The sequence below is a fragment of the Equus przewalskii genome, chromosome 16 (genome assembly GCF_037783145.1).
Source record: "Equus przewalskii isolate Varuska chromosome 16, EquPr2, whole genome shotgun sequence".
NCBI classification, from domain to species: domain Eukaryota; kingdom Metazoa; phylum Chordata; class Mammalia; order Perissodactyla; family Equidae; genus Equus; species Equus przewalskii.
The window spans coordinates 77,830,167-77,855,229 of record NC_091846.1 but is presented as its reverse complement, the minus strand read 5'-3'; the positions used below and the strand labels follow the sequence as shown (position 1 = coordinate 77,855,229).

Here is a 25,063-nt window from a genome sequence, read left to right as displayed (position 1 = left end):
TGAAATCAAAGCACAGAAACGCAGCCAGACTAGATGACAATGCGATTTGCCTGGGCCCCTGTGGTCCCTCTGCCTCACGGCTGGTTGTCCAAGTCACCAGGAAGTGACCGGTCGGGGGTGAGGGCCGTTTGTGTTGCAGCCAAGTAGGGATCTGAGGCGACCTCGGGGCTCGGCTGCTCCGTCTTACATCCGCTTCTCTTGGCTCAGGGCCGTTCCCACCCCGCTCAGGGCTGCTAGACAGTGGGGAGCCCAGTGGTGGGGGCAGCAGCCTAATGAGCTCCAGGCCTGGCCGGAAGCCGTGTCAGAGGTGACGGGAGCTGGGGGCCTGGGGTGGCGGCAGTTGAATTCCCCAGGAGGTCACAGAGATGGGATTTCCGTGGAGCAGGCATGGGAATGTGCAGGCTGGGAGATGTCCTCAGCCATGTTCAGGCCACGGAATGGTCCTTAAACGTTGGCAGCGATATCCCACTCCTTCTGACTCATGTCGAGTTTTAATCAAACACTTCCTTCCAACCTCCTACTGTCTGTCTTGGACAAACAGGTCACACTGAGCCCTAGATCCATCTCCAAGTTCTAACAAGCCACCTACTTTTTTGTGCTCCAACCAACTTAATAATCTTCCTCTGATGGAAACGGTACAGCTTTGGGCTCTAGCCCGACTTGAATATCATTGGCTACATCCCTAGAGGCCGACATGAGACCCGTGTGGATCCTAATTCTATCCAGGGAAGAAGGCCGTCAGCTCCCCTACACAAATACAGCTACATTGTGTCCATTCTCGTAAGTTAACACAGGGATAAACACGGCTACATTGTGTCCATTCTCGTAAATTAACACAGGGATAAACACGAGCTGTCCCTAAGTCTAGGTCTCTGATCAAAAGTTCACCAGTTTGATTTTCATACAACAGAATGTTACTCAATTTGCAAACAACAAATGGCTCAACATAACTACCTATTTAACGCACCAGCTACTCCAGGTGACCACTGGGTTTATCCTTGGAGTTTATAACGTTGTCTTAAAAACCTACAAGATGGTCCTCATCGTGAAATAAACAATACACAGTTGTCAACCAAGCGGTTCTATGGTCAAGAAAGATCTCCACGAATACCTGAGTCCCCTCCCTCCCCAGCAACCAACTTACTTGCTGTCCTTTTGGTCCAGGGGGTCCAGGCGGTCCCTGCACAAATACAAAGAAATCTGTAAACTGTTTTCTTTATCTCAGGACCCAGATAACATCTGCTAGAAAGCTCTGGGAGAGCCATCCACCGTAGATTTAGAACCCCGTGCAGCATGTACAAGGGGTCCCCATGCGTTTGTCTTGGCGGGCAGGAAAGGCTGGAGGGTAGACGACTGCAGTCAGGCCCAGATCTCGGGATTTGCTGCTGTCCACGCACAGCTATTTCAGGTTTGCTTCTCTGAGTTTAGACTTGGGATGTCACCTGTGTTCCAGTCGCGTTTCCTGTAGGCCCTCTGCAAAGTCCCAGGCCTGTCACTGCACAGACCGTTTCTCCTGACTTCCTCTGGGGTCCCCATGGCGCACTGCCTAGCACTTTTTGCTGGTGGGTCAGCAAATGTTCACAGGCAGAATTAATCTACAGGCCAGTACCGCAGGGTTGAAAGTCCGCCCGCAAATAGCACCACGTGTCTTTCTGCAAAGCATTCAGTATCAACGCCACACTCAGGAAGAAGTTTTAAAAATGCATGTGAAGTACAACTGTGCTTAAGTACAAAGAAGTGGACAGGCGGGGACTGCGGGCGATTTTAATGGCCCACAGGAGGAACCTGAAGCTGTCAGATCAGCTACAGACACAGCAGGTACAATCTATTGTCTCAGATTTCCCTGAACTGCATGTTTAAAGAATAAAACCTCCAAACCATGTGGTAGGTGTGCTGTAAGCCAACAACTGTGCTCAGTAGGAGAGCAGAGAATCTCTAGTCATATAAGTCTTGTTTCATTCTATTTGGCCAAATCTTTCACAGCCAGAGGGCTACTGGCAAAAATGACTTTCACAGCACCATGGAAACTCGCTTTACAGAAACAAAATCAATGATTATTAGCCACAGCCTGAAGGAAACTGAGGAGCACCCTCTCTCAATGGTTATATGACTGAATCTTCCTGAACACACGTGTCTCCATCGTTTCTCATTATCTGTCAGGAAACTGAGACCACAGCCTCCCTGGACGGCCTCCCCCAGTCTTCAGCAATGGTTTGCTGTGAGGTCTCGCTCACCTGTAGCCAAAATCTCTCTTTGTAATTTAAGGTCTATTTGTCTTACTACTAAAAAATGTGGGAGTGAGAGAGTCAGAAACCTTGCAGGAGCCAGTTCATCTCCCGGGTCCCTTGTGGGGTGGTGGGAGGGGCCTGAGGGCTGCGCGCGCACTGGGAACTCCCCTTTCTCCTCCTCTCCCCTCCCTGCAGCCAGCCCTCCTTCATCCGAGTATTTGACCTGTCACACCTTACTCTACCATTTGATTTTCAGGGGGGAGGGAACACCTTTAGACTGCCACTCAGGTAGGGTACTAAGGCCGTTTTGTTAATTGATGTCCAATATCTCACTTGCTATAATGACCATGCCCCGGTGTGATGCACCTGCTGTGACGGCCATGCCCAGGTGGGGTACACCTGCTGTGATGGCCATGCCCAGGTGTGGTACACCTGCTGTGACGGCCATGCTCAGGTGTGGTACACCTGCTGTGACGGCCATGCCCAGGTCTGATGCACCTGCTGTGACGGCCATGCCAGGTCTGATGCACCTGCTGTGACGGCCATGCCAGGTGTGGTACAACTGCTATGACAGCCATGCCCAGGTGTGGTACACCTGCTATGACGGCCATGCCCAGGAGTGGTACACCTGCTATGACGGCCATGCCCAGGTGTGGTACACCTGCTATGACGGCCATGCCCAGCAGAGTCCATTTCCTCTTTATTGACCTGTTGGACTTTGGTCTGTTTGCCCAGGGATGACAGGCCCCTTGTCAGCTGGACAGGTGTGGGGCTGACAGAGCTTGTGCATGGCTGGAAGGCGCCCCCAGCCAGGACCAAGTCAAAATTTGACACAGCTGGCAGTGATCTGGTGACCACAAATCTCAAGTCCTTACTCTTCAACCTTGATGGCAGCCAAACATGTGCAAGGGCTGAGCTGACTCATTTTGTCTTGCCGTTTTCTATAGTGAGCCCAAGCAGCAGAGCTGTAGCAGGAAGCTTCCACCTGCATCAACAGTTAAAGAAGCTGCACCTCTAGGGGTGCGCTGACAGTGGTCCAAGAGCGAGCACATGCACCTGCTACTTACTGGTCTCCCCGGAGCTCCAACAGGCCCCATCGGTCCCACAGGCCCGGGGCGGCCGGGAGGCCCCTACGGACAGGCAACAGAAGAAGGCTTGTAAGACAGGAGGCTGGCATTTGGAGTTCTGAGTGCTTGAAGTTTTGTTTGGAATCTTCTCTAATAAAAATAAAACTTACCTGGAAGCCGACCAATCCAGGCTCCCCAGGTTCACCCTAATTGAGAAGAAATAATTTCAAGAGCTGTTGCGCATCTTCAGATTTCGTCACATTTTATTGCAAGTACATCAAGTGCACCAGCCCCAAAAGGACTTGATAATGTTCATGACTTCCTATCTGTAGGATTGTGAATGTGGGAGAGGGATGCAGCCACACGAAGTATGAGACTGAAAACATCCTTTTAAATGGACCATGATTTGGATGATTCCATCATCCTACGCATTCCTCCACTTCATTCATTCTTACACCTCAAAGTTCACCTGGAAATTAACTTTATCACTCGGAGCTTACACTGGACCCCTTAATCACGTCTCCCATCTCTAGCAAACTCACCCTGTATTTGTCTCGGTCCTCGCTAGACAGTGCGTAAGGTTCACCTTTTTGCCCTTTGGGTCCTTGGGGTCCCTAAATTAGCATATATATGATAGAAAGAGAAAAACAAAAAAAAAGTCAATTAACATTCAGTGTAGTCATTTGGATGATTAAATAGTGACTTTTATGGGCGATGTTTAATTGTTCTTATGGCTTCCTTAGGTTATTCTGGACATCAGTTACTACATTCAACCACAGAGGTGAGACTTTTACTTTCATATTTACCCAGCAGCATCTTTATTCAAAGTTAAAATGGAAATACTTCCTAGAGTTTAAATTATTCTCAAAAACTCAAACGAATGCTCAGTAAATGAATCCTTGAGTACACCAACATGTTATTTTTCTCTGTAATAACATGATTATGTGTTTTCTTAGGCATTAGCATACTAAAAATATTAACACGTATGTTCTTAAGCACCATTTGTGGGACAGATGCTGGTCATTCTTTAAAACTGGAATTGTGTCAATATACACGATACATGTCCACATGTCTATGTGCAAATGTCTTTTAACACCTACATAAAAACCCAACATTTTAAAGTAACGCTATACTTATTGATAATGAAAGCTATGATGTTAGAATAGACCAGAACATGATGTAACCTACTGAAAAGTTGAACCACATGAGAAAGAAACAGCCAATGAGGAGGAACGTGAAAGCAGAGGTGTAAGTATGATGAGGAACTGATTAGCTTTGGGGAAACACAGGGAAGGGGTGGTTATGACTGCCCTTCTCCCATCTTAAAAATGCTTTTTTTAAAGAAAAAGTTAACCAAACAAAATGTTAGTATAAACCTGAATTTGCAATATCTTAGGGGTAAGAGGGTAGCAATACACTGCCAAAAAGTATTTCAAGATTCTTTGCAAACACCCTGAAAACGAAATGAGGACACGGACTAGAATAATATATGAAAGTTCTTTCATTAAAATAAAGAAATTCCTATAATGTCTATGCTGGAAACTGTCATTGCTCTTTATGCCACGATGAATTTTAGAATCTAATAAAGATGGTGACTAATAGAGAATTTTGTCAAGCTTCAAGCTTTTTATTTCACTGTTATTCACTGTTATTTGAATGGAAGCGTGGGAGACAATGAAGTGACTCTCAGGAGACTGACGGGTGAACAACATAAACCAAACCAATTATTTTCTATCTAACGTTTAAAGAATCAATATGGAAAACGAAGTTATTTGAATCCAGGGAAATCATGCCTGGATATATGTAAGAAAGCTCAGCAGAGAGGTACTCTTCATCCTGAGCACTGACAAAGGAGAGAGGAGCAATTTCTTCTCAGGGTGTAAAAGCCAGGCTTAGCACGTACATGCCTGCATGGCCCTCCCGTCAAGTGAACAGGAGGCAACTCACCCTCCTTCGAAAGTTTCTCTAAGACAATGCCTTAAAGGGCCCTGAGCCGGCCTTCTAGGCCCCAGGAAGAGAGCTCAGCATACGGCAACTTTCATTCATTTCTTCCGACCAGGGCCAGCCTTCCACATTCTAGAGCTGACTCCCGAACAGCACGTGCCTGCCGATACTCACAGGAGAGCCAGGGAAGCCCCCAGAACCGGAGGGTCCCTGCGGGCCGGCGTCTCCCCTCGTTCCGTTGCAGCCATCATAGCCAGGCGGTCCTCTGGGTCCCCCTTGCCCAGGATGTCCCTGGGAAAGAGAAACGGGAGTGAGTCCTCTAGTCCATAGATTTTAGTTTTCACCTAACTGTGTAATAGAACAGTTTCAAACCCTCTCGTAAGAGATGTCCCTGGCATGAATCCAAGGGAAAAGACAGCTCAAAATGAAAGAAAGAAGGAAAGATTAAGTAGATAAGGCACAGGGTGCAGTTCTAAGCAGGAGAAAAGTCTCCAAGACAAGCTCTGTTCCCATGGGCTTTGGTGAGAAGTAACCTGTCTTGAGGTTTCTCCTGCTTCGCTTCACTGGGTGACTGGGTGGATTGTTTTAGGAGGAACAGGTAAAGGTTGATTTAAAATTCTAGAAGCAGCCAGCTCCTTCTCAGGGACAACAAGGATGCCTCTGTCAGTTGTGCCCAGTTGGATGGTAGGTGGTGAGTTGGACAGACCCGCATGCTGAACAGGTGAGAGAGCCACACCGGCAGTGGGTCTCCTCAGTGGCTCGGGCACAGGCAGAACCGAGCTCCTCTTATCTACTTTCTTTGGAGACACTCCTTCTTAGATTTTGAACATGAATAGAAAGCAAGTCAGGTTCTGAGATATCTGGCGGGAGAGGAAGGCAACGATCAAATGTCTTTCAAACAACTGGAGAGGGTCGGGCTGAGTCTGTGGACATCTCAACTGCAATAACCTGGTTCCAGGGACACTGAGGGGCTGGATCAATAATCTACAATTTATGGACTATGAGGCCAGAGTCTATTTTGCTATTTCTTTATACAACAGATGTTTAGAGATATGCTTTTTTATTGTGGGATTTCTTTAAAATTTTGCTTTTCTTGACAACAGATCAAACACATATTCCAGAGCGATTTTTGAGGCCATTAGGAGGTCTTTTAAATTTGCTTTGAGAAATGTGGTTCATGATAAATGAACAAATCCTGTATCTAGTGCCTGTACCTTGAATGATATTAAGAAACACGATGAGAAAATCAGAATTTTTCTTTTGTTTGCACATCTCTTTGCTTCAGATGTTCAAAGCCATGGCTGTAGCTGGTGCCATCAGTCACGGGATTCAGGTGACTTCTCAGTCAACACTTGAGTAGATCAGAGGCATCCTGATCACTCCTGGAATCATGGGCACCATCTCTCCAGTTGGTACAGAGCCAGCTGTCTGATGGCCTTTGAAGTAAAGGCCTCTTTTTTGGGGTCTCTGAAAGCTGATTCTTCAAATTCAGCCTGAAAAATAAGCTTGGTAGGCATTCTGCTTGAGATCTGAGGTATTCTAGGATGCTTTGCTTAAAGTGTACCACTGGGTTCTTTTTCTCCTGAATTTTTGGTCTGCTGTTGGTCTTTCTTATTCCCTTAGAATTGATAAGTCATTTGAAATTGCATGTCAATCTGATGTGAGTTACAAATTGTCCTTCAAAGAAAAATTTCAACTATGTTGAGCTGAACGTCCATCTTTTGCTCAACATCTAACTAGACCCATTTCTATACAATACAACTCTAAGATTTCACTGCACGTCAGTTTTAATGTGCCACTTCTAAACAGCTCAAATTACCCAGGCCCCTCAAACTCCACAGTCATTACCTGCTTCAGTCTGGCAGGTGACATTTAAGTTAACTTAGGTATCAGAGTCTTGCAGTTGGACTATCTGTAGCAGCACTGGGATTCTGGAGAAAGTGATCAGTTATCTGCTCCCCACGATCACTCCCTCATATGATGATTACTTCCTCTCTAACTTGTGAAATATTTGCTTCTGATATTGAATGAGAATGAAGTGGAAAAACAAATTAAACTATGACATGGATTGGTTACACTATCTTTCCATAACGTCACTTCATTCAAACTCAGATTTTAACTTTCAGAAGGCAAAAACTGATGAACGCTCCAATGCGTTCCAGACAACAGTTCAAAAACGGGCAATTTAGTTTGAGGCAGTTGGTTGAAAAATACTTTCATTATTTGTTTAACCCCTGAAATCTGCAGATTCTTCAACTGTGCCAATTTCTCAAGATTCTGACGAATATGAAAGTTATTTCCTCATTTGCTCATGGCTGTGCGTTGTAACTGACGCATCTGTCCGAGCTCCCCATCCAGGGGACGCTTAGGATGATTGGCCATGTAGGTCTCAGGTCTTGGTAATCGTGGCTTTTTTCCTGAGCTCTGCCCACTTCCTTCTACTGCGGCAAAGGTCTTTCTGAACGTGGAGCTAAAGGTCTGAAGCAAAAGCATGAACTCCCCGTGATCACTCCCTACTCACGCTCTTCCTCCATTGTCCTGCAAGAGAGCAGCCCTGTCTGCGTAGCCTGGGGGATGAAGAGTCTCCCTCCCCGTGCGTGCGCACATGTGTGCATGTGCACGTGTGTGTGTGTGTGAGCGTGCCAGCACGGTGATAGAGAACATGTGGCTGCAGGGTAAGGGTGCAGACATCTGTGTATATGTGTGACGTTCCTGGAGCAGATGTCCTTAAACTTCGGCAGCAGACAGAGATGGGGCTGGTCTGAGTGTGCGATACACACATTTATCCCCGAGGCTGCGAGCTGCAGGAAGCTGGCCCTGGGAAATTTGCTGAGGGATCCCTGTGAAGAAGGCTGTGAGGCAAACTGTTTTGTTTATTTTTTTCTGCCACAAGAAGTAAAGTAAACTAGGTTAGACAAACACATGTTCTTGCATTTTGAGATTTTCTCATGGACAAACCATGCCTTTTCGTCTTCTCAGTTATGTGTGGTTACTACAAAGAATTCGAGAAGCTGCACAAATGCTCGGCAGAGCTTCATTACACGCCCGTTCTTGGCGGCACTGCTTTATACTCAGCTTGTTCTACAGTCCAAACAAAACTTCCAGACCGGCTCTTTATTGAGCATATCTGAGCAACACATTAGCTTTTTATTACAAAACAACGTCCAGTTTTAGCAAAGTAGCCTCAATTCTGAAGGCAAGCCTAAAAGAACGTTTACAAAGGAAACAATTTGTCCAATATCTGACTGGATTCCAGGAGAAAAAATATGCACGTAAAGCCACACAGGTTTTATATTATAAACAAAAAAGGAGGTCTAGTTCGAAATGTTTCTATAACTCATAAATGTATTGCTTCGCATGCGTACAATGTTTTAAAATTCTAATCTTACGAAAAACTTACGGGAATCCCGTCGGCACCAGGGAATCCAGAAACGCCTCTTGCTCCCTATAAAAAAGGCAAACAAGTTCAATGAAGGCCAAGACGCCCACCGCCCTTTACAAAGCAGGAGGAAATACCGACAGTCGTGTGTCCGTACCACATCTCCTTTTGGTCCTGTGATCCCGGGAGGGCCTCTTTCCCCCTTGTCACCTTTGCGGCCCTGCAGTCCTGGGAATCCTTGTAACCCTGGGGGCCCGTTGTACCCCTGGGGGCCCACTGGCCCTGGTTGACCCTGTAGAAACAACATATATTCAATTTCCATAATTAAGAGCAATGAATGAGCATTTTCAGTCACGGTGCTTTTAAAACCACACTTTTCATTCTCATAGAGCTATAATCTTCAGAGAACATCATATGGAAACTACATCTTCTGCTATGAGAGCCACAAAATAATTTCTGGCTAAGAAACAAATCATAGTGTTTAAAGGGAAAAAAATTAAATGTAAGAAAAACTTATCCTCCATGACTCAAGTGAAGTTATTATGAAACAATATTGAGTTGGAAAGACTCAACTTACACTTGACTTTTTAAAAAGTCCGTGCAGTATAAGAAAAGTTCCAAACAAACTTCTAAGATTTTCTCTCTATCTCAGTGGAATGCATACAATAGATATGGACGTGCATATTGCATTCAGGTATCAAAGTGACTCCCAGATGTTTAAGTGATTGGACAATCGCTCCTTTGTTCAAACACAGGAGTGTGCATGCATGCACGCATATGGGAAAAAAATAAAAGGTTTCTGAAACATATCAAAATGTATGTCCATATCCCCTAGTACGGCTATTATTAAAAGAAAAGAAAAGAAAATTGTGTTGATGACAATGTGAAGAATTGGTAACCTTGTGCACTGTTGGTGGGAATGTAAAATGGTACAGCCATGGTGGAAAAGAATATGGTGGTTCCTCAAAAAATTGAAAATATAATTACCATAGAATCCAGCAATTCCACCTCTGGGATAATACTCAAAAGAATTAAAAACAGAGCCTTGAACAGATATTTCTACACCCACATTCACTGCAGCATTTTTCACAGTAGCCCAAAGGTGGAAGCAACACAAGTGTCCATCGATGGATGAGTGGATAAGCAAAATATGTTATATACATATGATGAAATTTTATTCAGCCTTAAAAAGGAAAGAAATTCTGACAGCTGGTACAACATGAAGGAACCTTGAGGACATTATACTCATTGAAATAAGTCAGTCACAAAAGGACAAATCCTGTGTGATTCCACTGAGAAGAGGTCACTAGAGTCGGCAAATGCATAGGGAGAGGAAGGATAAGGGGGGTTGCTGGGGGAGGGGAAAGGAGGAGTCACTGTTTAGTGGGGACGGAGTTTCAGCTTGGGAAGATGAAAAAGTTCTGAAGATGGAAGGCGGTGATGTTTGCACAACAACGTGAATGTACTTAATGCTTCTGGACTACAGAAAAATGGTTAAAATGATTTTATGTTAGGTATGTTTTACCATAAAAAAAGATTAAAAAGAGGGTTCTATCTCTTTTATTAATGGAACTAATCCACGTATTACAGTTATGTTTCAACGAACCTCCCAGGTGAGACCAAATGAAAAAAAAACCAAACTCTATGTCTTGATTCCTCTCTAAATGAATGAGTCTGCTGTCAGCCATCATACAGAACCTTTAGCTGCTAAGCCCTATTTGCTTTCACGTATCAAATTCCTATTCTGTCTTCAGGCTGAGGGGGGACTGAGCCATTATTTTTAGTCTTCTCTTCCAATGCCTAGAAGTAGCTTTTCTGGTATAAACTGTGCTGCTAAAAATTTTGTCTTTACAGAAGGTTTACAACCTGTCCTCAACATTCCACACAACTGAGGGGAAGTGAAGAGTTTCACAAAGCAGCATATGCTGCAGCATTAACGTCACGACGCCGCACTGGCCTAGATGAGTGTGGGGAGATCTCGCCTCCGAATTTCATTATCCTCCCTATGCTGCGTGTTCCTTTAGATGTTGGCCCTGGCATGGGGGAAGCAGCAGTGAAGACATTGCCTTGGGATGAAAGATACGATGGAGATTAAGATCTCAGTTGGTAGCTAAGACGGGACCCCCCGACTCCTCAGACAAATGGGAGATTTGGGAAGCTCACTCAGGGCTCCCTCTGGGCAAGGTCAGAGTTTACAGATGGTGGGTTCTCCCGCTCTGCCCTCCACATGTTCCCAAAGAGGCCAGTCAATGCAGAAATCAGCAGGTACGCAGCCTGATCGCAAGCATGGTATGGAGTGGCGAAGCCAACGTATTTAATATCTTTGAAGAATGTGAAAAAGTGGGACCACTGCCACTGTTTGTTTATTCCTAGTGGAGGAGAACTGCGGTCCAGGACAGACAGCCTGACCGTGGACACGTGCTATCCTAGGCTCATCCTCATCTAACGCTCAGGGGTCTTAGTATGCCACGTTTGTTATGCGTTTGGGGACAAAACATGCTTTGATTCCGATTTTTATGGCTCTTTCCCAGTTGTGCTTATCTTTGTTTTGTGGTTAAACTAGAACACAGTCTTCTTGTGATGATGACATACCAGGCCCCTGAGCCTGCACATTCCGCTGACCATGGCGAGGCCCGCGGTTGGCTCGTGTTACAGGCAGCATCCTTTGGGGGATAAAATGTTCCTCATTAGCTCTGTCATTTTCACTGTCTGTAAACTACATCTCTATCGGGGGATTATTGTCCAGAGCCCTCTGAGGGAGAACGTTACTGCTAACCAGAATGGAATATGTGTATCTTCCCGATGAAAGGCCACATTCTAGCCTTGCATCCACTAACCACTCCTCTTTTCCCTTTGATGGGAAAGTGACTAACAACATCATGCACTCATTTTCCTTCCATTGTCAGTAAACTTTTTAACCTTTGTTTCTTGGATAGGAAGTCTGACTTTTGGAATAGAACTCCAGTCTTTCCTTTTCTGGAGCAGGCTGTCCCTTTTTTCTTTTTATCAAAGTGAAATTCCTATAAAATAAAACAAACCATTTTAAAGTGGCTTCAAATACATTGATAATGTTCTCTATCCACCACCTCTATCAAGTTCAAAAACATCTTCATCACCCCAAAAGGACACTTCATACCTATCGCTCTGCCCCCAGCCTTTGGTAACCACCAATCTGCTTGGGGTTTCCATGGGATGTACCCATTTTGGCTATTTCATACAAATGGAGTCAAGTGATTGATACCTGACCCTTTGTGTCCGGCTTCTTTCACCCAACGTAATGCTTTTGAGGTTCATCCATGTGGTAGCGTCTGTCAGTACTTCATTCACTTTGATGGCTGAATAATATTCCATTGTATGGAGAGACCACAATTTGTCCATTCATGTATTAATTAATGCACATTGGGAGTGCTTCCCCCTTTTGTCTATTATGAATAGGGCTGCTGTGACCATACGTGTACAAGTAATCTGGCTTGAGTCCCTGTTGTCAGTTCTTTCGGGTATATACCTAGGAGTGGACTTGTCAGATCATACAGTAATTCTGTGTTTAACTTTTTGAGGAACCACCACGCTGTTTTCCACAGTGGCTGCACTGCTTTACATTCCCAGCAGCAATGTGTGAGGGTTCCAATCCACGTCCTGGTCAACACTTGTTAGTTTCTATTTTTTTTTTTATTGTAGCCATCCTAGTGGGTGTGAAGACGGTGTCATTCTGAAGCTTGAGCTTCTGACAGATGGGCCATTTCACAAAATTCCATCTAGCTTCTGCCTGGGGAAGGGCCAGGAAGAGTCTGGAGAGAATCTGAATTAGTCCCTCATCCTCCAGGACGGAACACTCAGTCTTGCCCTGTGTTGCTGAGATTAACTGGACATTTACATCGTGGCCCAAGGACGCCACAGAGATGCACGTTTGGTCACTAGGGACTGAGATTTTCCCTAGGATATCCTGTCCACCAGGGCATCGAGTGCGTTTGTAAAGAGCAGCTGGAATGATCAGGTAATGAGGAGGATTTCCTTCTGTGCTCATCATCATCATTATAAAAGTCCATCCTCGATTGAAAAGTCCCAATGGAAGACTTATTTCTGTGTCTGCCTTTCCTTTTGTAGTAAGTGACGTTAAAAATAAAAATTACCCCGGAAAGAGTGTGACTTTAGTTTAAATGTCCTTGCATAAATCTCAAAAGCTCTTAAATTTCTAAAGCTCCTAAAATTCCTGCAATATACTTGATAAAAGCATTTCCACAAAATGTTTCTTATAAGCCAGCAGACGTTGCAGAAAGAAGCTGTAAGATCACGCCCTATGACCCCCGTCCCACCAGAGAATTTGATTCGTATAAATGTATTACTTCCTAGGAAACAGGATAATGAAAAGTATCCTTTAATTGTGTATCTTACGGGATGAAGCACTGTTACAGGTCTTAAAAAATAGTTTCTCTCATTTTACCCCCATGCAACCGCATGAAGTAGGCATCACCCCGACACTGGGGGCTCAGGAAGGTTCAGTATGAAGAAATGACTGTTGTGCAAGTAGGCCTGAGGGGCAGGGCTGAGTCCATCTTCCATCACACCTGTGCTGCTCAAAGTGAGGTCTCTGAGCCGCATCGGCACCACTTGTGAGCTTGTGAGAGTCCGAGTGTCAGGCCCGGCCCAGACCTCCTGACCTGCACTGAACATGATGACTAGGAGGTTTCTCTGCACAGTGACGTTTCAGAATCACTGCACGATCCCACCCTCCTTCCCTTCCTCCAGGAGAAGACAAGTACCTTTTAACAAGAAAAATCTCTTGAGCATGAAGTTGGATCTCAGAAGAAAGGCCAGGCTTACTGAGTCAGGCAGAGGAAAAATCTAATATTTATGTTTGTTAGATACTGTTCTAATCAAACGTTTTCTTGGTCTTACGCTTTAGTGATAACTGCAAGACAGAACAGACTTTGAGGGCTGTTAGAGCGGAGGGTTGCGCACGGTCCCTCCCTCTCCTGGAGTATGTGTGGGATGTGCAGGGTCAGTTTGGGAAGGCGAAGCCTGAAAGGCAGATGGAATGCGCCCAGACCTGAACACACATTACTCAAATACCGCGACTGTGGGGAGAATGCACTCAGAGTCCTGGGACGCTTAGTAAGCTCTTATGAATCTGGAAATTTCACTTCCGAGAAAAGGGGTAAAATATAAGCAGACATGTGCACCTGGGAATAACTATAATTTCAGGGTCTAAAATAAAGGTTAAAAAGATGGATGATTAATCAGGGCCCCAAGAAATTTTGTCGCACATGCACGGACTCCCAAGGTGGTGTCTGTTTCCATTCATAGTTTATTAACCTTAAAATCGCCTTGGGTGAGGGAGTAAAAAAAGTTTCACTTATCAGAGAAGGATAAAGAGAAACGTTTCCAAGGATAAATCTGCTTCACTGCCCATGAGGATTTTTCATCTATAGTACAGCGCTTTCCTGGTAGAATAAGAATAAGCTTTTCATGACTTACTGGCCAACATCTGAATAGTAGGAAATCCCTTCTCCTTCCTAAGTTTACTCTTCCCGTCTCGCCTTTTATGGGCACTGGGCACTCCACCAGACACCCCACATCCTCGCTGGTCCCCTGGGCGGCCCCTCCCTTCCTTGCCGTTGCAGTGTGTTCCAGACGGTCTGGCCCTGGAGGCTGCAGTTGTCGGTGACCAGCAGGGGAGTCCCAGCCTCAGCACTGGCTCATTCTGTGAGCTGTTCACACACATTCGAAATTATGTAAAATGGCCCTAAAGGCAGGAAGGGCTACTTTTTAGGATCCAGGAAAACAATTCTTTCATCCAAAATATAGAAATAGTCACTGATCTTTGGCATTAGCATTTGTGAGCAATTTGTAGATGATGCTGGCAGGATGAACTAACACCACATTCCAAGCTAACAACAATGTGAAGGTTAGTATTTGAATAGCATATCACATATATAATAACTACCAGTAAATAATGACCAACAGCCTATTCCACGCAAAATGGACAGAGCTCATGTTAAGTCTGCCACCTTTTACCTGTAGTTTCCTAGTTAATATATAACAAAACATTAGTCCCGTGCTGGCTTCTATTCCAAATTAAGGATTCCACTTATTCCAGCTTCCACTGAGTGCCTGCTCTCCACAATTATTTGACACAGAATGTAGGACGAGTGGTGATATAAAGGAAGTCACATCCATAGTAAAGAAACAACCTTGACACTCACCTCGCTCCATATACAACCATTTGGTCAAAATGGATGACAGAACTAAATGTAAGAGCTAAAACTATAGCACTTCGAGAGGAAAATATAGGGAATAATCTTTATGACTTTGGATTAGACAAAGATTTCTTAGACAAGACACAAAGATCACAGACCCTAAAAGAAAAAAAGATGATAAGACTAAAAAGTTTTATCTTCAAAAGATACTGTTAAAAAATAAAAAGCAGGCTACAGACTGGGAGAAATATTCGCAAGACACCTATCTGATAAATGACTTTTATCCAGATTTAGGAAGAACTCCCAGAAAACAATAAGGAAACAAACCACTCAACTGAAAAAATGGGCAAAAGATTTGAACAGACCTTTCACCAGAGAAGATGTACAGATGGAAAATAAGCACATGAAAAGCTGCTGAACATCACTGGTCATTAGGGAAAAGCAACTGAAATCCAGAATAAGCTATAACTGCAGCCTGTTAGAATGGCTGACACGCACAGAGAAGAAACTGGCCATGCCAAGTGCCAGGGAGGATGCAGAAAAGCGACAACTCTCTTTCCCAGCTGGTGGGAATGCAAAATGGGGCAGCCACTTTGGAAAACGGTTTGGTGGTTTCTTATAAACTTAAACACATACTCACCATAAGCTGCACAGGTAAATGTTCATAGTGGTTTAATATATTTTAGAGAAAAACTGGAAACAACCTGAATGACCATTGGCTGAGGAGTGGATCAATAAGAAACTTTTTTTACTCCCTTACCCAAGGCGGTTTTGAGGTTAATAAACTATGAATGGAAACAGACACCACCTTGGGAGTCCGTGCATGTGCGACAAAATTTCTTGGGGCCCTGATTAATCATCCATCTTTCTAACCTTTATTTTAGACCCTGAAATTATAGTTATTCCCAGGTGCACATGTCTGCTTATATTTTACCCCTTTTCTCGGAAGTGAAATTTCCAGATTCAGTGTGGAACATCCATAAAGTGGAATACGACTCAGCAATGCAAAGGAAGAAAGGACCCTGACGCGCAACAAGGATGACTCTCAAAGGCTAAGTGAAGGGGCCTCGCATGAAAGGCTGCATACTGTCCGTCCTGTTGATATGGTATGATCCTGCTTTCCTACTTCTAGCACTTTCCAGAGAAGGTGAAAGCAGAGACACAAAACAGAGCAGTGGCTGCCAGGGGTGGAGGGGGAGGAAGGGGCTGACTGAAAAAGGCACAGCGAAACTTTCGGGGGTCCTGGACCTGTTTGACATCATGATTTTCATGGTTGTTATATGGCTGTACACATTCGTCAACATTCACCGAATCGTATGTAAATTATACCTCAATATCTTGACCTAAAAACAACCAACCAACCAAAAAAGGAGCGTGGTGAAGGCAAAGATTAAGAAGACAAGCCCTGAAGTTCACAGGCAAGTTGCATACGCCCGAGTCCCTTTGGTACATTCTTACAAGTGAATTTATAAAGTGGATAATATTTAGAAAAGGAAGAAGAGTGGACACTTTTAAAATAAAATAAAAAAAAAATTAGCCAAAGGGTTTTTAAAAATGTCTGCCAGGGAAATGAAAACACGTGAAGACCTAGCTTTCCTTGTCTGCACTCTGGTCTATTTCAGCGTGATGCTGACAGAAATCAGAACCGTCCAGCGCCCAGCTCAGGGAGCAGCAGAGCTGGAAGTGGGTCAGGACCAAATTAGATTCAGGAGTGAAAGATAAGCCTGGATGTCACCGGTTTCCATTATGCATGATCTTCATAAAACACAAAAAGAGAGGGTGTCACCTATAATTGTAAGATGCTATTGTATAGTTTTCTCTGAAATGATTTGACTTGGATAGATTCACATTATAAAGCACAGACAACATGGATCACCTCTTGCTCTCCACCCATAGGACGAATAAGTCTGAAAACCCTGCTCCTTATTCTAAAAATAGGTAGCACAGGGCAGTCTCCCTCAATGGCTTTCAGTCCAATGCGAGGCCAAGCTTTTTATAGTCTGGATGTGATTTTGCTTGGCATGTGTTGGAAAAGTTGATTTTTCTGGGAAAGCCTTTCATTGCCTCTGTGCTTGTAGCAATAAGCACATTTCATCTGCCTAAATGTGAACCCTTGCCTAACAGACTGACTTGACCTCAAAGCCTCCTGTCCTCCAGGAAGACACGGAGTTGAGTGTGGATGAGCCCAGGGCCCTGGGGAGCACAGCCAGCAGCAGAGGAACTGACAGAAGCACATTCTGGGGCCGCAGGCAGCACACAGCGAGCTCTGGTTGTCAGGCCTCCCAAAGTACGAAATGCTCTTTCTAACTTAGCAGCTGACAATATGGAATACAATATCAACGACCAGAGCATTGTCGCCAACAATATCAACGACCAGAGCATCTTGCCAAAGAGCATTTAGGTCATCACGAGTCAATAATCCAGGGTGGCTCCAGGCTATACTTGCAGGATGAGAAAGCGACCACTAGAATAGGAGGCAACTCTTGAGTTACTGAAATCATGAAACTACTGGTAACTAAAAGAGTTAGCTGTCTACATTTATGGCCTCATTTGCAGACTATTAATTTCCATGTGCCAACCACATGTGCCAACATTTTACTAGCATTCTTAGATCATATGCTTAGGTCATTTTCCAGCGTGACGTGACTCACAGCCGAGCCTGTGTGTTCTACCTACGCTATGTTTCTGCACTGCCCCGTGGGGAGCTCTGTGCACGGTGATCGGCCAACAGCCCCAGGAACGCTGCCTCCAGGTGGAAGGAGCGACAGGAAATACCTGCGTGGTGGCCTTCCAAACACTGCATCCCTGCTGAGATGATCACCAGGCTGGCAGTCTTAGCGAGACCTTTTAGGATCTGTGGCACAGACCAGGAATGGAACCAACAGTTATATCTACTTCGCATGTAGACTAAACACAGTCACGTGAAAGAAAAATATTCTTGAGGTTGGCATTATACTGAGTTGGTCTGTTATGGGAAAAAAAATTGGCCAAGAAAGAAAAAATGATTAAGAGCAAGGGAGCATTCTGACCTGGCTTGCTGGCTTGGTACTCAGCTTTTTTCCTATTAATCTTTATTTGAAACGTCCCTGAATAGGACAAGTTTTAACTAGAGCTCCACATTTTCTGTCATCAGAAAAGGTGTGGCCACCACCCTCCACCTCACCTCTCCTTTCTCCTCGTCATTCCTCAGCTTTAACCTACTGAACTGCTACCTTATTTTCAAAGAGTTATTTACTGTCTTCATTTCTTTTTTAAGATTTTAACTTATTTTTAAATTTACATACAATGAAATCTACTTTTTGCAGCACACAGTTGGGTGAGTCTGGACAAGAGCTCAGGGTACACCACTCCTAGTCCCTGTGCTGCCCCCTTTTGTGGTCACACCCTCCTACCCCTCAACCTGTCGATCACTGGTCTTTCTCCAGCCTTATAGTTTTGCCTCTTCCAGGCTACCATACAAGTGGGCTCATACCATGTGTCATCTCTAGAGTCTGGCTCCTTTCCCTTCGCCTCGTGTGTTGGCCGCTAACCCGCTGCTGCCTCTATCGACAGTTTCCTCCTTGTTATCGCTGAGAACGGTTCTGTTGGATCCCATTACCAGAATCTGTTTATCCACTCACTTGTTGAAGGACATTGGAATTGCTTCCAGTTTTTGGGGAATGTGAATTGGGCTGCTATGAACATTCATGTATGTTTTTCTCGGTGTGGACACATTTTTGTAAATACTGAAGAGCAGGATGGCTGGGTCATACCGCAAGTATATGTTTAACTTTATTAAAAAGTTGCAGGACCGTTTTCCAGCCTGGCTTTTCTGTTTTGCATTCCCACCAGCGTCGTGTGAGAGTTCCAGGTGCTCCACTTCCTCGTCAGCATTTGGTGTCGTCAGTTTTGTTCTCTGAACCACTCTGCTAGGTCTGCAGTCCTGACTCCTGGTGGTTGTAATCTCGTTCCTTTTTATTAGCAGTTGCTACATTTCTGCTAATCGCAGATCCAGTTCAGGGTTCAGCGTTTCCCTTTATAGCATCATTATTACTGCTGCTGTGACATCCTTTGGCGATGAGAACCGATGGCCCAGCCCCTGGAGCACCCGTCATGCTGTGCGAGGAACTAGTGGTCTGCTCAGAGTCAGTGGCATGTGACCACCATTTTGGTCCCCTGGCTGTTTTCCGAGAAGACAAACAACCCACAGTCAACTTCTTCACAAACGTGTGAGTCTTGTTCCAAGGGCAGCAGGGCCTGAGAGGGAGGTGGACCCACACGGACCAAACATCAGGCCTGAAAAACGACCTCAGAGCAACGTGCCTCAAAGGCGGGGCCTTGAAAGGACCATCTTTGGTAGGGCCAGCCTGTTACTATGAATTCCGCAGAGGCAGGGGAAAAAAGATAATTAACAAAATGTCTGCCGTACGGAAACTAAAGAGAAATCTAGCTCCCAAGTTCTTACCTATCCTACAGATTTCATTTTATTTTGGCTAAAGGAATATTCCTTTCTGATACGTTATCGGACAAGATGCACGGTCGTCTTTCTGGCACAGGAACTGGCAGCCTCCTTCTCTAGCAAGACTCTTATAGAGAATGACGGTCATTTTGGATTAGACCAACGGTACATCACTTTGGAGATTCACATCTCTGCTCTTCATCAGTGATGGACTAGTACTTTCCCAAAGGCTTCCCACACCACCAGATTGGGAGGGGGCTTCAGAGAGCATGTGGAGGAGGTCCTCGGATCAGAGCATTAGCGTCGCCTGGAGCTCATTAGCAGCGAGGGTCCTCAGACCCTCTGAACAGAATCTGCATGTGAACAAGACCCCAGGTGACCCGTGGGCTCCTCAAAGCTTGAGAAAACCACCCTAGAAGCGCTCCCTGCCCCAGGATTGGTTTTGGCTGACTGCCAAAGCATCCACTGGGGAGCCCTGGTCCTCAAGGATTTCTGGTCCAGCAGTTTGGTGGGGGCAGGGTGGGGGAAAAGGCGAGCCTGGGAATCTGTATTTTCAACAAGCTCCCCAAGCAGGTCCGATGCACGGCAGGTTTGGGAGCTGGGACAAGGCTAATTCTCATGTAGGACAGGTGAGGAAACAGCTCAGGGAGTGAAGCGTCTCCCGGCTCTGCGGACCCTCCGCCCAGGAGCGCTTCACAGCCTCACTTCTGCCGGTGCCAGGAGTCCCTGCGCTGGCTCACCGCTACTGGCCCTCGGAGGGTTTACCTCTCATGTTTGTGAGATGCCTGTAGAGGCCTCTGAGACCCCTCCAGCTTTAAAACCCAAGGATCGCTCCACTACCCACACCCACAGAGAGGACGTCCCCACAGCCGACGGGAACTGCGGCCCAGCAAAACGCTTTAGGGTGGAATTTTCCTGTATTTTCAGCATTTATAATAGTTTTTCTTCCAAAGATTAAAGACCAAAACTCCCAAGGTCAGTGACCTTATTCTGGTGATTTTAAAAATGTGTGCGAGTGTGTAGGTCCTGGAGCAGAGGCCGTCCTGGCTCACTCCGGTCCATCTGGCTCCTCTGATGCTCCATGGTGGTCCCTGGCCACTCCCAGGGCCCCCTCCCTAGGACCTGAAATCCCTACCGTTCATTGCAAAGGGAGTTTGGGCTCACAAAGCTCCAGGGCAGAGTTCCACAGAGCAGAACAGAGTTTTTGGAAATTCTTTTTATCCCTCGTAGCACTTTTTTTCCTGAAAAAATTATTTCCATTTCTAACAACATAGGAGACATTCTTCACCTTTTAAAAGAAAACCTAACTAATCCACCTCAAATTCCACGATTGCCTAAACATAAGTCATTCGAAATTTTAACAGAAAGAACTATGTTTTGTTTTGTATTTTGTGCGTTAAAGTCGGAAGCGGCTTTCTAACGCTGACGATAAAATCGAATCAGTGACAACCGTGAACGTGGATGCATCAGGTCAGATCAGCCCGCGGAGAGCAGCTCGGCTCGCGGCCAGGTGGGGTCTGGTGGAGAGGGGCAGCTGTTCTCCACGGCGGTGAGCTCAGCGCAACGCCCAGGGCCGGACACCCCGATGGAGGTCCCGGTGGTCACAGAAAGTGGCACCGTGTCCACCGTCCTATCCTGGAAGACTGCATAGGCCCTGATGGGCGGCGGCTCCATCTGATTGATTACTTGAGTCGCAAAGGCAAGGCCTCAGGTATCTGACAAGGAGTGACGCCTGGTGCTCCCTGTCAATCAGCATGACCGACATTCCCAACTAACACCAACACGGTTTGCCCACGGGTGCTCAGGAAAACGTGCCCTCCTCATGACACTAACCGTCCTCATACACTGATTACGTGCAGAGAACCGTCTGAAGTCCACCATGGGAGTGATGCTCTTGACGCAGGTGCAGGATTCTGCAGCCATTTCTGGTTCCTCTTCTTCTCCTCCTCCTTTGCCCTCATCTTCCATGTGAGATCTGTCCTCAGGCTTCAGGGCTTCCACCTCATACACAAACCTCAGATGTGTCTCAGCCTTGTTCAGTCGGTGCAGGTGTAGACATGCATTAGTTGTCTCTGTTCCAGGCTAACTGAGTTCCTGGCCATTGGGCCAGTTTCTCTCACACCTCAGGGCCTTTGCACATGCCTTCCCTCACTGCCTGGTGACTCTCAGGGACACGAGAGGATGTAGCTCAAGCATCTCTGAAACTAGATTAGGTGCCCCCTCAGCTTGCTTCTGTCACAGCACTCACTGTGCTGGACGTAGGGACCATGCCTCACTCAAGCTTCTGTCTGCAGCGTTTGACATACAGAACATGCTGCATGACTGTGTGTTAAATGAGCCAATCATGTGATTACTCAGCTCCCTCAGACTCCAAAGTGCACGTTCTTCCCACATGGAAGTGGGAGGCCAGAGTTCTTCTATTTTTAGACCATTTTTATGACCATTATAATGAGTTCATGATTTCTGAAGCATTTTGGAACCAGCTTCAGTGGCAAAGACAGTGAGGGGCTGTCGTCCTCTCATTCTCTCTCCCCCTAGATTGCTCAGGTCACCTTCATATCTCGGAGTGTGTCTTCCACAGCCTCAGCTCTTCTCCAGTGTCTGTGCCCCTCTATGGGATTCCGGTTGCTGATCCTGCCAGATGACCTGCTTTTCTCTGTCTGCGTTGTCAGAGACAACGCTCTCCAGCCCTCGAAAACTGAATCATAAAAGGAGACCACCCAGACTTCGGGAAAGGAGTGCCAGCTTCATCAAAACCGTTCTTAGGATCTGATCGGTGAATAAGACGTTGTCGCCGAAACCCAGAGCTAGGAAATGAGGCAAGGGCTCTGGAATGCCAGCACTCCGTCCTCCAGGAGGTTTGGCTCTGGAAATATTTGAACCAAGCTGTTCTGAGGACAACTGTCGGTGATAAGCCAGACACACTTAAGCCGTTTAGGGCAATGAGTGTGACTCAGGTGGGTTAGAGGTTAAGGAGAAAAGGGGTGAGTTTGCCAACATGGGTGAAAAGCCATAAAAAGGCTCTCAACGCGTACAGAATGTGTCTGTTTTAAAACCAAATTTTAACTTTACATCAACAAAAGACACTTTCTCATTACCTGTTATATTCCTGGGCTGAGGAACAGCGGAGACCAGAAGGAATGCCTTGCAGTTCTCGTGGTCAACGCTAGGTGGCAGTCAGGCGCACACTTTGGGAGCAAGAACCCACCCCATTCTGGACTCTGGCACATCTGCCATGCCAAAGATTGCACGATTGTTTTGGGTTCTGATGGCCCCCCTCAGTGGGACAGAGGGCAGTCCCTTATTTGTCCTGGAGAGCTAACCTCTCATGGGGAAAATTCTGATGAAAATTCTGACGGCAGAATTCCAAAGGCGTCCTAAGACCATATCAAATTTCATTTTTCTTTTTATAGGGTGGCTGAACCCAATAATTAATTATAATTCTCTTCCCTTTTGACTTGCTCAAACGAATATGTTCTAAATATATATAGATATTTGAGGACCTGTCAGACCCAGACCCAGTGCAGAGGTCCAAGAGATAGTGGTTGGTTATTGGATTTGATCCTGGGGTGGGACTAAGCCATCGGAGCAGCTAGCATTCCTAGACTAGAGCATTTGCTGCTGGAGCACTTTCTGACAGTAACCTGGTTGAATCCCCACGCACCTCTGTGACGTGGGTACTGTTCTCACATCCTTCTTCTTACGGATGGGGAAAGTGAGGCACAGGCATGGGTCGCTCAGCTGGTTGGAGAGGAGTGGAGTCATACCCAGCTTTTCAGACAGTTCCAGAGGCACTGTCACTGTGCATATGAACTTCCCCTAGTGATGGTTACGACTGTGGACTCTGAATATACCCTTTTTTTTACTGATCTTCATGAAGCTATAATCCAGCCCAAAGCAGATGAACAAATCGTCTGCAAAAATAAACAGCTGTATGCCTGGGGTTCACGGAAATCCATATGAAACCCAGCCAGATTCTCTAAGAATCTCCTTCTCTGCTTTAACCCTACGCGGCTTGACTGTGGCTGTTTCACGGGTCATTAATCCCTCCCCGTGCTGGAAAGTGACCGGGGCCGAAAGAGAAGGTGAAACTCAAACAAGTCAGTTCTGTTACTTTTTAGCAACTCTAGTCAAAAGGTATGCAAGGAAGGCCTGTGGGGGCTGCAGGCTGCAACCCCGGGGTGTCACAGCGCACTGGGGGACAGATACAGCTCATGACCTGGGCTTTCTCCAGCCTTCATTAACAGACTTGTTGTTGAAGAAAGACTGTGTTAGGAAGATTTCTGAACAGTTATGGGATTTTTTTTTTTTATGGTAAAAAAAAAATCAAATTGTTAAGCATTTCGTGAACAAAGGGTTTAGCTGGATCTTTGAGAGAATAAGTTTTCTGATAGAGGGAAGTTGTTGAAAAATCAAGCATACACCTCGTATAAGAACAGGTTCATCTGGGGAGGAGGCCATTGTGGCTAAGAAGGCTGGGTGGGTAAGCCTCGGGCACCACCTTCAGATAGGAGCTGAGACATGAAACAGAAGGCGGCGCACAGCCACTGGCCATTTCTGACAGGGGCAGCGCTACCCTGGAGAGAAGAAGAGAAAATATCAGAACTGCTGGCTATTTGGTCGTGAACAAAGTCAAAGGATACAAAATTGACTTCTAATTTGAAGTTGAGAGAGACACTACGAGACAGAGAACGGTAGCTGCTTCCTAGAGTAAGTGTGAGAGGAAAGGAATCCTCAAAAGAGATGCTCAAGATGGAGGGTGGGAACTCAGGGACGGTGAGTGGGAACTCAGGAATGGAGGGATTTTAGAGAGGCAGCTGAGATGTCAGAACCAGAGGCAGAAGTCTAGAAATCAGGTGGTGAAGGGACTTCCATGTTACTTAACTACAGAAGGCTGTCCAAGAATGAAGAGATTCTGGTGGTCTACGAATGACGGTGATGAGGATTTTTAGGCTGCTTAATTTTAAAATGGTTTATGATGAGGATTTTTAGGCTGGTTACTTTTAAAACTACAGATGAGAAGCAGGCTCCGAGGACTGGAATTTTGCTTGCCCTTTTGAGAGACATTTGCACTTGTGAAGGAAGGGGGGATGACCTTGTACGGACCTGAAATTGGCCACCCCAGGATATGTCTCTTTGGCATTGGGATTGTTTTGGGCTGATTGCTTTTGATAAACCTGGACAGGGAAGGAGGCTCTGAGGAATGGAACTTGCCCTTGTTGGGACACATTTACATTTGTAAGGTAAATCTCTATCTGTAAAAGGTGCCTCCCTCTCTGTACCAGGAAGAAGAGGAGAGATGACCTTGTCCCTAGAAATTCTTAATGGGGAAGGCGAGAACTTAAGTTGCTTGCTGTCTGGCAATGTCATGTAACTGGTTTAGGGTGGTGGCGTCTAACCTTTCTAACCTTTACTTAATCCGATTTGATTCTTGTCTAAAAGTCATGGGATCACCCAATGACCAGACCCCACCTGCACTAAAACCATTTTAACTTTTTTTCATGTTCTTTCCTTTGTCTTGTAAAGAGATGAATCATATACCTATGCCTTATAAAATTAGCCCTAACCCTCAACTCGGGGCAGCAGCAGGAGCTCTGACTGCCCGTGGGTCCTGTCCCCACGCACCAGCTCTGCCTGCCCATGGGTCCTGTCCCCATGCCAGTGGGGGCAGCAGCAGCGGCCCTGCCTGCCCATGGGCCCTGTCTCCATGCCAGCGGGGGCAGCAGAAGCGGCAGCAGCAGAAGCTCTGACTGCCCATGGGTCCTGTCCCCATGCTATTCCACACTATTCTCTAAATAAAAGAGCACTAC

At 45.8% G+C, this 25,063-nt stretch overlaps 1 protein-coding gene across 1 annotated transcript in view; it reads right to left on the bottom strand.

Moving 5' to 3' along the window:
• Window positions 1–25,063, bottom strand: part of COL4A2 (collagen type IV alpha 2 chain) — a 191,143-nt gene that overhangs the window by 72,023 nt on the left and 94,057 nt on the right. Inside the window, exons 5-11 of the mRNA XM_070578491.1 lie at window positions 8,776–8,910; window positions 8,640–8,684; window positions 5,414–5,530; window positions 3,838–3,909; window positions 3,466–3,501; window positions 3,296–3,358; window positions 1,145–1,180 (exon numbers count right to left, since the gene is read on the bottom strand). Coding sequence (XP_070434592.1) covers window positions 1,145–1,180; window positions 3,296–3,358; window positions 3,466–3,501; window positions 3,838–3,909; window positions 5,414–5,530; window positions 8,640–8,684; window positions 8,776–8,910 — 504 coding nt within the window. The remainder of the gene's footprint in view (window positions 1–1,144; window positions 1,181–3,295; window positions 3,359–3,465; window positions 3,502–3,837; window positions 3,910–5,413; window positions 5,531–8,639; window positions 8,685–8,775; window positions 8,911–25,063) is intronic.